Source organism: Thamnophis sirtalis, unplaced genomic scaffold (assembly GCF_051295495.1).
Source record: "Thamnophis sirtalis isolate CommonGarterSnake01/CBP01778 unplaced genomic scaffold, rThaSir2_p1.2 scaffold_14, whole genome shotgun sequence".
In the NCBI taxonomy this organism is placed as follows: domain Eukaryota; kingdom Metazoa; phylum Chordata; class Lepidosauria; order Squamata; family Natricidae; genus Thamnophis; species Thamnophis sirtalis.
In genome coordinates, this window is record NW_028261394.1 from 43190028 (window position 1) to 43207697 (window position 17670).

A 17670-nucleotide genomic window follows, 5' to 3' on the forward strand; every position below is an offset into this window, starting at 1 on the left:
TTCTCCCCCTTTCTTCTCCTCATTGCACATATTCCTGTACTGTCAGTTCCTTCAGTGTCAACATTTTCCGTGGTAGCTTTCTGGTCTTCCTCTCTTCCATCTTCTTTTGGAAGAACAAGAAGTCTCTCCCCAGCTCGTAGGCTAAGGAGATCATCGTTTCTAGCAATGGCAGGTAGTAACGGTGGCCAGGGTGTTTTTCTAACCGTTGTAGGGCCTTTTCTCCAAATTCGAAGGCACTTTTGAAGTTCTCCAGATCTTTGTGACATACAAGGATGGCGCAAAGGGTGGGAGCCAGCAGAATGGGTCTGTGCTTTGTGAGCTTCTCTTGCAACGCTATGGCCTCCAGAAGACCTTGCAAAGCTTTAGTATATTGTCCTCCCCGAAGGCAGCTGTAGGCCTCCTCCAGCTCCGGCTTCGTTAAGAAGTCAATGAACACCTGTGAGGTCCTGATGAACTCCATGGAGTATAGAATTCGCAGATAATCCTGGAAAGCTAGTTTCCTCTCCAGGATGACTTCGTCCAGGAAATTGCCAGTCAGGATCTTTTTGGGAAAGACAATGTCTTCCATTTCGTCATAAAACTCCCTAAATAGGCTCGTGTGCAGCTTTTCAAAATCAGAATACCGGCGTTCGATCGTTGATACGTTACTGTCGAAGCTGCCAGTCTGGAGGATGATGATTTGGTACTTCTAGAAGAGAAACACAAGGAAAAAATATTTTAGGAATGTCAGATGGAAAAGGAGACTCAGTCAACTGGGTCTCCTTTTCAAGTTACCCTCAATATGGTTCGTATTACTTTGAATATTTGCAATTTTAGTTTAGCACAATATGCTGGTTTTTCGCCATGGTGGATGGTTTAATCTTATGTGTTGATTTATATCCCGTGGTTTATTCAACAACCCATGATCCAAGTACTTAGGGCTTAGTGCTTTGTGTGAATTACTGGCTCACACATAATGCTATGCTACAACCTATGGTTTACAACTGGGGTACCACCCTATTCAAAACCACGTTGCTTGTGCTAAGGTGCAATGTAGCTTAATCCAGTAATTGCTATAATCATTATATTTGTGTCTTATAATGTGGCATTAAGCTAACCATTGTATTCTTAACCATGATTTAGTACAACAAATAAAACTATCTTGTCCTTAAAATGTTTTTATTTTTTCCATTTTTCATTTTCATACAGTCACAGATATACTGTTCATAACCGGGGCCATACAACATTAAACAATAATCACAGCAGTTCCTCTTGTCAGCAATACCCCCAGAAATATAAATAAAATAAAACTCAAACTCAAATAGAAACCCAATATACCTCTTCCGCTCTCCATACACCTCTTTCTTCCGCCCCCTTCCAACTTACTATCTTCCCTCCATCATTCCCCTCTACCCTACTTCCCCTCCCCCTCTACCACTCCTCTCTCCCAGTCCACTCCCTCCCTTCCTTCTCACCCTCCCTCCCATCCTCTCTCCCGCCCACTCTACCCCTCTTCCTTCTATCCCACTCCTCCTCCCCTTGGTGTATTTCTACTATATGTCAATGTGTTCAGCTTGTCCTATTTTTACGGAGAAATTAAAGAGAGACAGTATACATGTGAAATCGCGTTACGCTGAAATCTAACTCATAGTATATGTCCCCCCTCCCCTCCCCTCCCCCCTAACACCCCACCTCCCTCCCCCCCCCCGACTTCCCGGAGCCCGTACACGGTATAGATTTTTAACAAACACAGTCTAAAATATATTGAGACAAAAGAAATAAAAAAAGAGGTTAATAACATCTCTACATTGATCTTAGCTTCTTCCTGTTACACTAACTTTGAACAGTTTAACGCAAAAAAAAACAACAACAACTATCTTGTCCTAATGAAGTAGTTGTGATTGACTCAACTGATGAAATAGGATTTATTCAGATAAAGATCTGAGACACGTTAGGTCAAAACAGGTTGTTCAAGCCCAGGGACGTGCAGTCAGGGGAAGCAGGGGAGGCGGGGCCTCACCAGTCTGATAAGGAAAAGAAAAGAATTTTTAAAATAATTAAAAAGGCCAAGGTAGTTGCTGCCAGACTCCAAGTCACAGTGACTCTGAGTCTGCTTAGTGCTAACTGTAGGGTGAGGCGAGAGAACTATGGGCCTCCTTTGCATAAGGAATTTTTTGCCTTTTAAGAGTTAAGCAAGGTTTAAAAGGTGAAAAATTCCATATGCAAAGGAGGCACCTGATTCTCCCGCCTCCTGATCTGGGAGCAACAAATCATTCAGCGGGAATGGCCAGCCCGGAAGGCATGCTGGCACTTTAAAGTTCCAGCGCGCCTGTCCGCCATAGAGTGGGCTTGTTCTCTGCTTTAAGTGGGTTTGAGTGGGAAGAGGGGCTCTGCTTGGCTTTCCCCCCTCTCCTCAGGTGCAGCTGGGGTGAGAGGGGTGGATGGCGGGTGCGCGCGCACTATTCTGGCTGGTGTGGGGAAGGCGAAATCCTGCCCGCTTGCCTCACTAGTGGTGAACCTCACCGCACGTCACTGTTCAAGCCCTAGGCTGCTTCATCATCATCATCATCTTCACCACCACCACCATCCTCATTTCCTTCTTCTTCATCATCACCCTTTTGTTAGCTTATTAGCTTACCACGTATTTCGAGAAAGGCTTCTCTACAATTTTGGCTGATGGGATTTCAAAAAGCACCTTGACTTCTCGGCAGTTTCGCTTCTCATTCCGCCAGTACTCCTGAAGTTCTTTAGTTGTCATGGAAGAGTTGGGATTCTTTTCATCTAAAATTAGAATCGCGGATTATAGACAAGGTGCTGATTTAGAATAATGGTGTGGCTGATAAAAATTTTATATCACCTTTAGATCGCATGGAGGATTCGTACAGTTTTAACCCCAATCAAATAGAGACGGGCCTTTTCTAGATTTTGATTTGACCCCTTATCCTCAGTTGCACTGTAGGAAATATTTCATAGTATCCCTTATTCACCGTGACCCGTCAAAACCGCGGTAGACTAAAGCGCGCCCGATTAAAGAGCGTACGTGACGTCATCAGCAGCACGACAAATACGACCGCGGAGAAAAAAGGGCGCTTTAAAAAGGGCTTTTAAAGCAAGCCGATTCACATAAAGGTAAGGGTTAGGTTTAGGTTTAGGTTTAGGTTTAGGTTTAGGTTTAGGTTTAGGTTTAGGTTTAGGTTTAGGTTTAGGTTTAGGTTTAGGTTTAGGGTTAGGGTTAGGGTTAGGGTTAGGGTTAGGGTTAGGGTTAGGGTTAGGTTAAGGGTTAGGGTTAGGGTTAGGGTTAGGGTTAGGGTTAGGGTTAGGGTTAGGGTTAGGGTTAGGGTTAGGGTTAGGGTTAGGGTTAGGGTTAGGGTTAGGGTTAGGGTTAGGTTAAGGGTTAGGTATAGGGTTAGGTTTAGGGTTAGGTTAAGGGTTAGGCTTAGGTTTAGGTTTAGGGTTAGGTTTGGGGGGGTTAGGTTTAGATTTACGTGTTAATTTTAAGTTTACCGCTCACAGCGTGCTGTTTTTGTCGCGCTGTGATGACGTCACGTAGGCGCTTTCGTCGAGCGCGCTTTAGTCTACCGCGGTTTTGTGGTGGAACCCTTATTCACAAAACTTTGCCTATGTGGTACTCAGGAAGTAGAAACTCTATCTTATATTCCCATATGGTGTTCTTTCTGTGATCCTCCAAGATCTGCTCTGATCCACCCCAAATCAGAGGTGGTATTCAGCAGGTTCTGGAGAACCAGTAGCGGAAATTTTGAGCAGTTGGGAGAACCAGTAAATGCCACCTCTGGCTGGCCACGCCCCCCATCTAGTCTCTGCCTCCCGAGTCCCAGTTGATCAGGAGGAAATTTTGCAGTATCCTTCCCCTGCCACGCCCACCAAGCCACATCCATAGAAGCGGTAGTAAAAACATTTGAATCCCACCACTGCCCCAAACATTTCCCAATAGAAGGGTCATACATTTTATGCTTTTATGCTCCTCTCTGGGAGGAGGTTTTGAAGTATTTCCAGCAAGTCTGCCAGTTTCTATAGCAGCTTTGTTTCCTACGCCATCCGTCTGGTAAACTCGCAAGATTTGTTTTTCTCGCCATTTACATGTATACATCCGAGATAAACCACATGTCAGGCCTGGAAGTCATCTTTTATATTGAGCCGAGGTGGCGCAGTGGTTAGGGTGCAGTACTGCAGGCCACTTCTGCTGACTGTTATCTGCAGTTCAGCGGTTCTAATCTCACCGGCTCAAGGTTGACTCAGCCTTCCATCCTTCCAAGGTGGGTGAAATGAGGACCCGGATTGTTGGGGGCGATATGCTGACTCTGTAAACCACTTAGAGAGGGCTGAAAGCCCTATGAAGCGGTATATAAGTCTAACTGCTATTGCTTTATTGGACCTTCCGGTCTGCCACATTTAATGCTGTGGGAAATTGGGGGGGGGATTATATGGAGTATGGGAGAGATATAGTCAAAATAACATTCCTTTTTCAAAGAGTCAAGGACATCCTGCCCTGCACCTGGAGGGGTGTGACTGGGAGGCATCTCCAGTTGGGATAGTGCCTGATTGGACCATGGGATGGACATGTGGGTGCTGGGCAGGGACTTGAACTTTCGTTTGGGTGGGGAAAACCCGGAGGCTTTCAGATTCGGGTTTTCCCAGATGTGCCAATATGACACTTCTAATAAAGTGGAACTTTGAGGAACCTCAAGCCTCGGAGTCTTCTTTCATTGGGGGTGTTACTTTGAACCCTGACACTTGATGTTTCTCCATATCATACAGTATATGTGGGCATGTGGGTATATGCATAATTTTTTTTTCGTCATGTTTACGTAGTGTATATTGGAGGTGGTGACCCTTTGAGAGCTGTATGCAATGAAATTTCATTTTAATGTATGCCGTTTAGTGTACATTCAAAGTGAAAATGAAGTTATTCTAAGTTCTGCTTATTATTTTTGGAGAGATGCTAACCCTATACTCACATACCAGCAGGCCAAATATTTCCCTCCAGTTACACAACTATGGAAAAGTTTTCTCTAGCTAGGCTGTTCTATTGCCCTTTGACTATTTTGCCTCTTCCTTAATAACTGCTGTATTAAACCATTTCTCCTTTTTACTGCACTCTTATTGCAAAGCTGAGTCAAAGACTGTAGTAAAGATATTTGATATTATCTTTAAAGCAGTGGTCTCCAAGCTTGGCAACTTTAAGACCTGTGGACTTCAACTCCCAGAGTTCTTTGCTGGCTGAGGAACTCTGGGAGTTGAAGTCCACAAGTCTTAAAGTTGCCAAGCTTGGAGACCACTGCTTTAGAGCACTGAAATAACTTTAACTTGGAATTCTAGGGGAAGTTTTTATAGACTACATTTAGTTAAGTCACATGGTTTACAAACCACGATTGCCGGAGGCGTGCAGTAAACTGAGCAGAATTGTCATCTTCTATTTATTTTCGAACCTGCCATTTCTCCAAATATTTTAATATTCTCTAGCAGGTCTTGCAAAACCAAAACCAAGTCATCAACAAAACCATGAAGTTTATACTTGACGTGCTTTAATTTGTATTCCTTTTACTCTTCTCTAATGTCCCAGTTTAGCAGTTCCAACACAAAGTTAAATAATGGGGATAAAAGGCACCCCATTTTGTTCCTTTCTGGATTTATTCAGTTCTGTCAAATCCCCATTCACCATCGTCCGAGCCAGAGGTGGGTTCCTACCAGTTCGCACCTATTCGGTAGAACCGGTTCGTCAAATCTACCAAACCGGTTAGAAGAGGTCCCACCAGTGGACCCGGAAAGCAGGCCACACCTACAGAAGAGGTTCCAAAAAATTTTGAAACCCACCACTGGTCCTTGGATATGATTATTCTACACTATCATGCTCATATTTCTAAAACTCAGGGCCTCTGTGAAAGATAAGGATGACTACTGCATTTGTGATGCAATCAGAACATTGCGTGTGTTGAAGTTGTTTTAACGCAAACCAAAGATGCCTTTTAAAAAACAAGTTTACATCATATTCTTATGCATGCCAGTGCTGTGTGGGAGGTAATTTAAGGTGGTTCTGACAAGTGTCGTCGGCATCTTCATATCCGGTCACATGGGCGGCAAGCCACTCCCATCCGGTCACATGGGCGGCAAGCCACTCCCACAAAGGAGGCCACACCCACAGAGTAGGTTCGAACAATTTTTGAAACCCACCCCTGGTCCGGGCTTTCTGGAGTGTATACATGAACTTCAATCCCTGTAAAAGGGATTCAAAATCCAATTCAGAATCAGAATGAACCAAGAAGGGCCACTGAATTCAGAACCATGGGTAGGTAGTTGTGTTGGATCACAGTTCTTAGCCGTGCCTTCCCAATGGTGGGGCTGATGGGATTTGGGATGCAAAACATCTGGAGGGCAGCAAGTTGCCTATCCTACAAAATGTCTTACCTGGTTGGTTGGTGGCCTCTTTTGCTTCTTGGGTTGCTTGACATGAATCCATGTTTTCATAATCGTCTTCTTCACTGGAATGGGTGACTTTAGGAAGTTTGGATGTCTCTGCAGCATCTTCCTGTCCTTCTCCTGCTCCTGAGTAGGACTGGTTTTCATCCATCGTACAGCTTCCAGAGACAAATGTAATTCAGTACGTATAATGGTAGGTGAGAATGGCCTTGAAAGGTGGAGAGAAGAGATGCTGTCTAGGGAATGATCAGATAAGAGAGGACACGGCCCACAGATGCATAACAGGCAGAAAAAAATGCCTCTCCAATTTATCAAAGAGATGGCGGGAGATTTCTCCTATCAGACTTGCAAGGTTTAGTTAATGTAGCCTTACAGTAATGTAGAATTAGCTCATCTGGACATGTTTCTTGTTTGCTGTAGCTGAGAAAGCTTGCAGTATATTACAGTGTGGAAAGTTATCATCCAGCCCTCTCCCAGAAAAATGAAATATCCTAGGAAATATTGAAAAGGCAGAATATTTCTCTGGATGTGAAAAGAAAGAAACATGCTTTAAAAGACAGAATAGTTGCCTGTAGCTTCCTGCCCATCCACACTTTGTCAATAGGGCCATTGAGAAGGCCAGGCTAGCCCACTTTACATAATAAAGACTTCTCCGCTGCAGCTGTAGGGAGAAGGGCTATTACTCAACTCTCCACATGGCATCTGAGAACTCATCTATGGATTCAAAACAGCCTAGAGAGTAGCCCCCTGCATGGCACCATGGGAGTCTGACAACCAATCAGAATACATTTCTTACACAGGAAACAGAGAGGTGGGACTAAACAGGGTATAAAAAGCCTAGCAAGCCCCTCCCTCAGCCCTTCTCTTCTTCTCCATCAACATTGAAACATGTGATCACCTTTTCTGTTCAGGGCTCAAGCCATGTGGTCCTGTCCAACAATAAACCATCTTTCCAAGCAGCCTCCATGTCTCCAGTGTCTTCTTCCCCACTTGGAGCTGAACCCAGAAGGACATTTCTTACAACAACAGGAAGCATTTTGGACATGTTTTCACCATGTTAAATAAGGTGCAGTTATCCTTTTGTTGAGTAAAGGGCAGTAGATTGGGTTCACACAAAACACACAATGGATGGAACTCTCTTACAACCATGTCTAGCCTACTGACTCTCTGTAACAGGACCAAACCATACAGTTAGGAATAGACATAGTCCTAAGGAAAAATCGCACGCAAGCACATCCCACCAGTTGGAAACTTACTCTTAATGAAGACAGACAAAATCCTGCCCTGATAGAACCCTGGGAATGATTTGACGTGTTGCGAAGCTCTTGCCTCTAAAACGCGGTGAAAGCAACACTTCTGCCTTCCTTTCGAGCTCTCCCGAGGCAAATAAACATCGAGTTTCACTTTAGATATCTTGGTCAACTTCTCTATTTTATTCTAGCGAAGGAAGTGTAGCTGAGCTTCCTCATTTTTCATCTCATCTGCGCTGTTTTAAGAAGGTGGTTACTACAAAAAGGCATGAGTTCTCTGAATGTTTTTGTTTAAAATATGTGGTCTCGGCACACTCCCAATAATCTGGTCAGTGTTGAGAAGAGCAATCTTCAAACTGTCTTCATGTAATAGTGAAGCTGGAATATGGATGGATTGCCCCGGTTAACTAGTTTCCTACTTTTCTATGAATTTTTTTTGCCAGAAATGTCTGGATTTATTGAGCTAAAAACCAGGACTCCAGAAACTAATGAAGAGCACATGGTTTTTTAAAAAAAAACTTTTAAGACTGATGGATTGATATAGCTTTATCTCACATGTTTTGGCTTCTTTGTTCTTAGGGACTGTGCCTATTGATCTTTGAAAGATCAAAACTCAAATTCAAAATTCAAAACTCAACAATAACAGTAGGACAGAATGAAGATACTTACATTCATCATAGTTAATTGATGATGGTAGAATCTGGAGCGTATCTCAGGCTTTTACGTCAAATGTTTATTTGGAAGGAGATTCACTTCGTTTGGAGAACATCTCAGATAAATACGGTCTTAGAAGGCCTACCCAAGGAAGGACAACTCACAATGGGCTTTATGTAGAACAGCTTGCTTGAACTTGTGAATGCTCCAACATTGGAGGTTTTTAATAGCAATAGCAATAGCAGTAGACTTATATACCGCTTCATAGGCCTTTCAGGCCTCTCTAAGCGGTTTACAGAGAGTCAGCATATTGCCCCCAACAATCTGGGTCCTCATTTTACCCACCTCGGAAGGATGGAAGGCTGAGTCAACCCTGAGCCGGTGGGATTTGAACCGCTGACCTGCTGATCTAGCAGTAGCCTGCAGTGCTGCATTTAACCACTGCGCCACCTTGGCTCTGAAGAAGAAGAGATTGGACAAACATTTGTCTAAAATGGTATAGGGTCTCCTGCTTGAGCAGGGGGTTAGACTGGAAAACCTCCGAGGTCCCTTCCAACTTTGTTATTCTGCATTTTGATTTTCTGGATTGCCATTCGTTTTTTTGATCAACTGCCTCTTGCCGAGGGCTCACCAAGTCAGATTTCTGTCACCAACGAGACATATTTCTAGGCTACAATTACCCAGATGTACCAGGTCCCCCTTGAGCTTGTTAAAGTAGATGGAAATGAAGGAAAGAATCTCCATCCATCCTCTGCATTTTTAAAGGATTAATATTTATCAGTTGCTGCCTGTTAAGCAGGCCATGGTTGAAATAAGCTCTGCTGTGAGCAGCCAGCTTTCTGGCTATAAATATAACGTTCAAACTGCTTCCTGTCAAAACTAATAAAAAAAAAACCCAGTAGCCAAGAACTTTCTGATTTACCAGTCTCTAATCCAATCTATCAGCAAACGATAAAAATGGCTTAAAATAGCTGCTACCATCTAATAATAGAATTGTGCTACCAGAACTGTGTCTCGCTGTTGTTTAAATTTCTGAGAACTCGGGCTGGTAATTTCCATTCCAACATGATACATTTTCGGCTGTGGTAACCTACAGAACCTTGAAATAAGTTGTTTGATGTTGGGGTGAGGTATTTATTTTCGAAATATGAGATTTGGGGCACTAAAGGATCCCCCACCCAAATATGATTGTGGGGAGACGGTCTTCATTTTGCAGAATTCAGAATTGTTGACTCCCTTAAAAATGGAGTGAGCAGATCATTTCTTCGAATCATAGAGGGAAATTTTTCAAAGAAAAGGGATCTAAAGTTATTTCTTCAAACCTAGATGATACACATATACACACAAAAACCCCAGCATCTTGGGTTTATTATCCTTTGGGTTTAGTTTGTTAAAGGTAAAGATTCCCCTCGCACATATGTGCTAGTCAATCGCGACTCTTGGGGGCGGTGCTCCTCTCTGTTTCAAAGCTGAAGAGCCAGCGCTGTCCGAAGACGTCTCCGTGGTCATGTAGCCAGCATGATTAAACTCCAAAGGTGCATGGAACGCTGTTACCTTCTCACCAAAGGTGGTCCCTATTTTTCTACTTGCATTTTTACCTGCTTCCGAACTGCTAGGTTGGCAGAAGCTGGGACAAGTAACAAGATCTCACTCCGTTTCGCGGCGGTAGGGATTCGAACTGCCAAACTGCCAACCTTTCTGATCGACAAGCTCAGCGTCTTAGCCACTGAGCCACCGCGTCCCATCAGTTTCTAATGTGACTTCCGACACTGTGAATTGTCGGTAGATGATGATGGTTTAGATCCTGCATGTATACACCCCTTATTCAACAAACTGGCTTTTCAGAAATGATGAACTAAAATGATAAGCTATCATTGCATATGAACTAAGACACATTCTTCTATTTTGTGTCACTGTTTACAGGCATAGAGCAATTCAACTTTTTATAAATAATATCTACTAAAAACCCCTTCTCACCTCAAGTTGGAAAACAGATTCACATTTTAAAAGATGCTTGATTTTTTTAAATATACAGTGTGAGATGAGGTGAGAACCAAGGTGGCGCAGTGGTTAAGGTGCAGTACTGCAGGCCACTTCAGCTGACTGTTATCTGCAGTTCAGCAGTTCTAATCTCACCGGTTCAAGGTTGACTCAGCCTTCCATCCTTCCGAGGTGGGTGAAATGAGGACCCAGGCCACTTCAACTGACTGTTATCTGCAGTTCAGCGGTTCGAATCTCACCGGCTCAAAGGTTGACTCAGCCTTCCATCCTTCCGAGGTGGTTGAAATGAGGACCCAGACTGTGGGGGCGATATGCTGACTCTGTAAACTGCTTAGAGAGGGCTGAAAGCCCTATGAAGCGGTATATAAGTCTACTGCTATTGCTATTGAACATCCTTGCATATAAACTAAGATACATTCTTCTATTTTGTCTCACTGTTTACAGGCATAGAGCCATTCAACTTTTTATAAATAATATCTACTAAAAAAACCTTCTCACCTCAAGTTGGAAAACAGATTCACATTTGAAAAGATGCTTGATTTTTTTAAATATACAGTGTGAGATGAGGTGAGCCAGATTTAAAGAATACAGTTTCAAATCTTCTGATAGAATGGAAGCCTATTGCCCTTATCGATATTGCCCTTATCGATGACAATGGAGCGTTATATTTCCCCCCTTCCTTTTCTTGTGGAATTCTTCAGCATGTCTGCGTTTACTTACCTTCCTTGCATTTCAAAGAACTAGACAGATTCGAGGGTTTTTAAAGCGTTTATTTTAAAAAAGGAAACAAACAGGGCAGAAATGCGGTACGACGCCATCATCAGTCAACGAGAAATCCAGAATCGGCAAAGACGACGTATATTTTAAGGGTGCATAGCCTGCACCTTGAGTGCTACCTTTTCCCAAAGCTGCCTACAAGCCCAAGTTTAGACTCCTGAAGAGAGTGGTCCATACTAGTCTGCTCTGAAAGAACGGAGAAAATGAATGTCGGAACAGTAAGGAAGTACAAGGAGACCATAGTTAATTTCACCCACTGATTAAGTTCTACCCACACGGGACCTTCTGCAGAAAACGTCACCCATCCCTGCTCTAGCTTCAGTGTTAAGGGGGGGGGGGAAAGATATGAAAAATGCCTTGCTGATATAATCAAATAAATAATTTGTTAGGATTTGCTTTAGGTTGAAGATCTGAAGACTTTCCCTGATCTTAATCAACCGGGTTTTCGGACCCTGAAGTAACGCTTGTTTATAAGCCAAGATTCCTTCGTCTAAGAATCAAATAGCTTGCATAAGAATCTTCTTCAAGGCCCGATACTACATGCAGATCTGTCCTTCTTCCCCCCCCCTCATTTCTTATCCTTCTCCAGGTGGCCCAGAATGACTTCTAGTTTCTTCTCCCTTTTCTTTAGATTCTTCTGGTGTAATCTGATCCATTGGGTTCACTATTGCCTCATAGGCTTGGAGGTCCCGGCCTGGAAACGTACTATATCCTTTCCATTCATCCAGGTAGTCTTGGAGATCGACGGGCATGTTGCTTAGATCTGGCTCATCGTCTAGGTTTAGATCTGACGCGCTATTCAAAAGATCGCCGTCTTCTTTCGCCTCGTGCATCATCGCAGTGATTTCCATGCTATCGTCGTCCCTGATATCTGGAATGCTGTCCGATAAGATGTCATGGACTATCACTGGTTCCAGACCGGGCGTGTACCACTTGGCTCCAGAAAACTCCAGGATTTTTTCCACTGAACTGCAGGGAAAAGCAAATCATTTCAATCAGATGGAGAACTGATTTTTCAGGCTGCCCAACACAGATGGGCCAGTGGGCCAGTGGTGGGATTCAAATAATTTAACAACCAGTTCTCTGTCCTAATGATCAGGTGGCTAGGTGGGGCTTGGTGGTCATGTGACCGTGTGGGCATGGCCAACTCAACATTACTCAGGTCAATGGGCACTCTGCCTTAGCTGTTACAATGTACAATGTAACCGGAGAGGCAGTTTCTGTAAGCAGGGCAATAGAGATTAAGCTAGAAACAATACCAGAATGTTTCCTTCCTGCCTTCCTTGCAGGATTAGCCCTGTAAAGTGGAAAAAAAACAAAAGAAGATTTCTTCCAACAACCGGTTCTCTGAATCTCTTAGAAAGTTAAGAACCGGTTCTCCCGAATAGGTGCAAACTGGCTGAATCCCACCACTGCCAGTGGCCCACAGAGGATGGGATAAACCAGTCATGGCAAACCTTTTTGGCAAATGAGTGCCCAAACTGTGGCAACATGCATCTGCCATGTAAACACTTAATAATACAAAATGATGTTGGTTATGTAATAGCATACATGTGATTTATATGTTGTGAAAATGGAAAAAGATGCTACATATTTTCATATATGGTGGCCTTGCCGAAAGGTTAAGGCATTTTGGATAAAAATATGGTGGATTATGCAAAATACCTTCAAAAGAAGGATAAAGTTTACTCCTCAGTTATTTTTGTTAGGCATAAGTACTGACTTTACAGTGGTAGAGACTAACTTGATTCTGCACTTAATAACGGCAGCAAGACTGTTGGTGGCACAATACTGGAAGAAGGAAGACTTGCCTACAACTCAAGAATGGACATTGAAAGTTACAAACTTAGCCGAGATGGCTAAAATATCAGCATATCTTAAAGACCATTCAAATGAAAGATATAAACGAGACTGGAAAAAATGGATTGACTATATACAAAACAAATATGGGACTAAGAAATTCCAGATAGCCTATGCTTAAGATCAGGAATGATTTAAATTGTTCAAAGGGTTCCACCACAAAAGCGCGTAGGACAAAATCGCGCTCGACAAAAGCGCGCTGTGACGTCATCACAGCGCGACGAAAAAGTTCGAAAAATGTAAAAATAAAGCGAAAACCTTACCCTAAGCCCCCCAAACCTAACCCTAAACCTAACCCTAAACCTAACTCTTAACCTAACCCTAAACCTAACCCTAAACCTAACCGTTAAAGTAACGAAAAACCTAACCCTAACCCTTAACCTAACCCTAACCCTAACCCTAAACCTAACCCTTACCTTTATGTGAATCGGCTTGCTTTAATTTAATTTTTATTAATTTTTATTTGAATTTTTCGATCTTTTTCGTCGCGCTGTGATGATGTCAAAGGCGCGATTTTGTTGATCGCGCTTTTGCCGTCCGCGCTTTTGACGGGTCACGGTTCAAAGTTAGTGTAACAGGAAGAAGCTAAGATCAATGTAGAGATATTATTAACCCCTTTTTTAATTTCTTTTTTCTCAATATATTTTAGACTGTGTTTGTTAAAAATCTATACCGTGTATGGGCTCTGGGAAGTCGGGGGGGGAGGTGGGGTGTTGGGGGGAGGGTGGGGGGAGGGAGGGATATATACTAGGATAGATACGATGAAAAAAAGAAAAGAAAAGAAATATCCTGAAGTAGAATAAGAAATATTCTGGATTGTTTTATAGGCTATTAGAATATAGTATCCTTGATTGCTTCTCTAAACAAAGCAAAACAAAATGAAATATTTGCATATTATCATTTCGTAAAAGGTGGCAATGGAGTTAGTCTTTTCAAAACTCTGAAAGCATTTTTGGAATTTTATATATTGATTATTATTATTTTTTTGCATAACACTTAAGAAAATCCTCACATTTACCTTGGGCATCAAACAAACATTTCATCTGATAGTGTTTTGCGATATTACTTCTTTTACTGATGTTCTTTCCAAGTATCATTGCTTTGTATCATGGATTGTTTGGAAATCAGTTAACAACCGTTTGAACAATATTCTACAGGTTGGTCAAGAACCCAACCTGTATGATTCTTTCATCTAGAATCCAAAACTAATATTGAATATTTCATTTCATTTATTTCATTTATTATATTTATATGCTGCCCTTTCCCCCCGAAGGGGACTCAGGGCGGCTAACAAATCAAATCAGGGAAGGGGGGGGGGTACAGACAAAAAAATAAAAAATAAAAACGATACATAACAATACATAATTTAAAAACACACAACAGTCATACCATTCGAGACGGGGGCAACAGCTCTTTAGCCCCAGGCCTGTCGGAACAGCCAGGTTTTAAGGGCTTTGCGGAAGGCCTGGAGGGTGGTGAGGGTTCGAATCTCCACGGGGAGTTCGTTCCAGAGGGTCGGAGCAGCCACAGAGAAGGCTCTCCTCCGGGTAGTCGCCAGTCGACACTGGCCGGCGGATGGAATTCGGAGGAGGCCTAATCTGTGGGATCTAATCGGTCTAGTGGAGGTGATTGGCAGCAGGCGGTCTCTCAAGTACCCAGGTCCAATACCATGAAGGGCTTTATAAGTGACGACTAGCGCCTTGAAGCGTATCCGGAGACCGATAGGCAGCCAGTGCAGCTCGCGGAGGATAGGGGATACGGGTTTCTCCAAATTGTCCCTATTTGTCAACACTGTTTTAGCAAGCCAAAGAACAGAAATGAGAACCGGTAGTACCTTCTCCTCGTCCTAAAACAGCAAAGGCAACACAAAATAGTTCCATGGAAGCATCTCCAGCACTTCGCTGTCCTCATTTGTCTGAGCTTCGGAGGTGGCAAACCAAGACCTCTTGGAAAAGACACCTGAGAACAAGAACTTCTGCACCTTGCAGTTAAGTCTACTAAGTCAGTCCTATCCCCAGACCTCACCCTCCCAAAGCTCCCTCTTGGCTTGGATGGAGATACCTGAGTGAATGCCCCACCTCTATGACCCTGGACTGCCGGGTGTGGCCTTTGTGACACCTTTCAGCTCATGCTTTCTGTCTGCATTGTTCCAAATAATTTGCATACTGGCATCACATTGGTGCAGGTGCCAAGCAAAGTAGCATCTTTCTAAAGCTAGGGTTGAAGAGGAGCTGGCAGCAGATTCGGACAGTGAGGAGGTTGGGGAGGAACATGGGCCAGTCCTGGAGGCTGGGGAAGGCTTGGACAAAAGCTCTGCGTTGGAGGCAGAGATGGGGCCAAGGGTATCTGGCAGTTCTCAGCTGCTAGACAGCAGTGAGGCAGAGGAACAGCTGGAGCCTGTTCCCAGTGTGCGCATGCGCAGAGCTGCCAGAAGAAAAGAACAGATAAGAAATAAGAAATGGCCCCTCCCATAGGAAATAAAAGAGGAGCGAAAAGGGAGTGGGCTTTCGCAGGAAACAATTTATTCATTTGTGTAGCAATAGCAATAGCAGTTAGACTTATATACCGCTTCATAGGGCTTTCAGCCCTCTCTAAGCGGTTTACAGAGTCAGCATATCGCCCCCAACAATCTGGGTCCTCATTTTACCCACCTCGGAAGGATGGAAGGCTGAGTCAACCCTGAGCCGGTGAGATTTGAACCGCCGAACTGCAGCTGAAGTAGCCTGCAGTGCTGCACTCTAACCACTGCGCCACCTCGGCTCCTATTTGTTTGTTTCAGGAGTGTGAAGATCTGTCCGTGAATCTCAGAGACTCTGTGCCAAATCTTTCCTTGAACAGCACTGCATCTGGAAAATATTTATATGGCAGCTTTCCAAGCTAGATAAGGTCTGTGGCCATAACTTCACCTTTGAAAGACTGTTTAGCAAGCCTTTGCTGAATGTGAACGAGAGGAATTCACATTCGTTTAATAAAAGGGGTTTTGTCAGGATCAGGAGTCTGCTTTGTGGGTTTTTTGGGGGAAGCTTAGGTCGGAACAGTTTTGGGGAGAAGAACCAACAGACTCAGGGGCCCATCTGTAGATGCAAAAATGCAGGATGCGTGGGAAGAAAAGAATACCTTCTCTCGCTTATGTGGAGATACTCAGCAATTAAGTCAGCAGGAAGCGAATCGTGATTGACTGACAGTTCTTGGGTCTTCTGCCATAGGTCAATTTCATTGAAGGAAAGACGGAGAGTGACTTCTGCAAATTCTAGGTCAAGAGTCCCCAGCTTTTTTGGTACCAGCAGTGGTGATTTCGGCACCGGGAATGGTTTCTCACACAACCCAAATCCCATACATACACAAATGAAGCTTTGTGTGCTTTGGTGGCCCAGTTTCCAAAGGGTCCAGCAGCAGATTGGGAACCCCTGGTCTAGATGGTTCCATCACAAAACCGTGTTCGACTAAAGCGCGCTCGCCGAAACTGCGTAGCTGACGTCATCACAGTGCGACGAAAAAAGCACGCTGTAAACGCTAAAGCTAAAATTAACCCCTAAACCTAAACCTAACCCCCCTAAACCTAACCCTAAACCTAACCCTAAACCTAACCCTAAACCTAACCCTAAACCTAACCCTAAACCTAACCCTAAACCTAACCCTAAACCTAACCCTAAACCTAACCCTAAACCTAACCCTAAACCTAACCCTTAACCTAACCCTAAACCTAACCCTTAACCTAACGCTAAACCTAATGCTAAACCTAATCCTAACCCTAAACCTAACCGTAACCCTTAACCTAACCGTAACCCTTAACCTAACCCTAAACCTAACCCTAAACCTAACCCTTACCTTAACTTGAATCGGCTTGCTTTCAAAGCGCCATTTAAAGCGCCCTTTTTTCCCCCGCGGTCGCTGTTGTCGCCCTGCTGATGACGTCAGCGACGTGGTTTAATCGGGCGCGCTTTAGTGGAGCGCGGTTTTGTCGTGCCACGGGTCTAGATCAGTCTTTCTCTACCTTGAAGACATGTGGGCTTCAACTCTCAGAAGTCCCTAAGTTGTCTCCATTGGTTGTGTTTATTTGTAATGTATATAATATAATGACAGAGTTGGAAGGGACCTTGGAGGTCTCCTAGTCCAACCCCCTGCTTAGGCAGGAAACTCTACACCACTTCAGACAAAGGGTTACCCAACATCTTAAAAACTGCCAGTGTTGAAGCATGAGATTGCAGATAGGTGTAAGAAAACATTAGAATTGCTCAGCTGGATTAGTATAAAGATTTATTTAGACTGGCAAACTGTTCCAACAATGGCTGCACCACTTCAGACAAAGGGTTATCCAACATCTTCTTAAAAACCTCCAATGTTGGAGCATTCACAACTTCTGGAGGCAAGTGATTCCACTGATAGTTGTCAGGAAATTTATCCTTAGTTCTAAATTGCTTCTCTCCTTGACTAGTTTCCACTCATTGATTCTTGTTCTACCCTCAGGTGCTCTGGAGAATAGCTTGACTCCCTCTTCTTTGTGGCAACCCCTGAGATATTGGAAGACTGCTATCATGTCTCCCCTAGTCCTTCTTTTTATTAAACTAGACACACCCAGTTCCTGCAACCGTCCTTTATATGTTTTAGCTTCCAGTCCCCTAATCCTCTTTGTTGCTCTTCTCTGCACTCTTTCCAGAGTCTCCACATCTTTTCTACATCATGGCAACCAAAACTGAATGCCGTATTCCAAGTG

The 17670-nt window shown here is 43.6% G+C and overlaps 1 protein-coding gene across 1 annotated transcript; it reads right to left on the reverse strand.

The window, feature by feature from the left end:
• On the reverse strand, positions 1 to 6586 carry SNX20 (sorting nexin 20). Its single transcript, XM_087728997.1, has 3 exons — positions 6403 to 6586; positions 2618 to 2760; positions 1 to 688 (listed from the first exon to the last, which is right to left on the reverse strand). Exons 1-3 carry the CDS (start codon positions 6563 to 6565, stop codon positions 20 to 22), a joined length of 975 nt encoding a protein of 324 aa, XP_087585123.1. The 5' UTR covers positions 6566 to 6586; the 3' UTR covers positions 1 to 19.
• Positions 6587 to 17670: the final 11084 nt, after the last annotated feature.

Coding starts and splice junctions, on each gene's coding strand:
- SNX20 (XM_087728997.1), bottom strand. CDS start 6,565: ATGGATGAAAACCAGTCCTACTCAGGAGCAGGAGAAGGACAGGAAGAT. Junction 2,761..6,402: donor AGAGGCCACCAACCAACCAG/GTAAGACATTTT, acceptor TTCTAATTTTAG/ATGAAAAGAATCCCAACTCT. Junction 689..2,617: donor AGCCTTTCTCGAAATACGTG/GTAAGCTAATAA, acceptor TTTCTCTTCTAG/AAGTACCAAATCATCATCCT.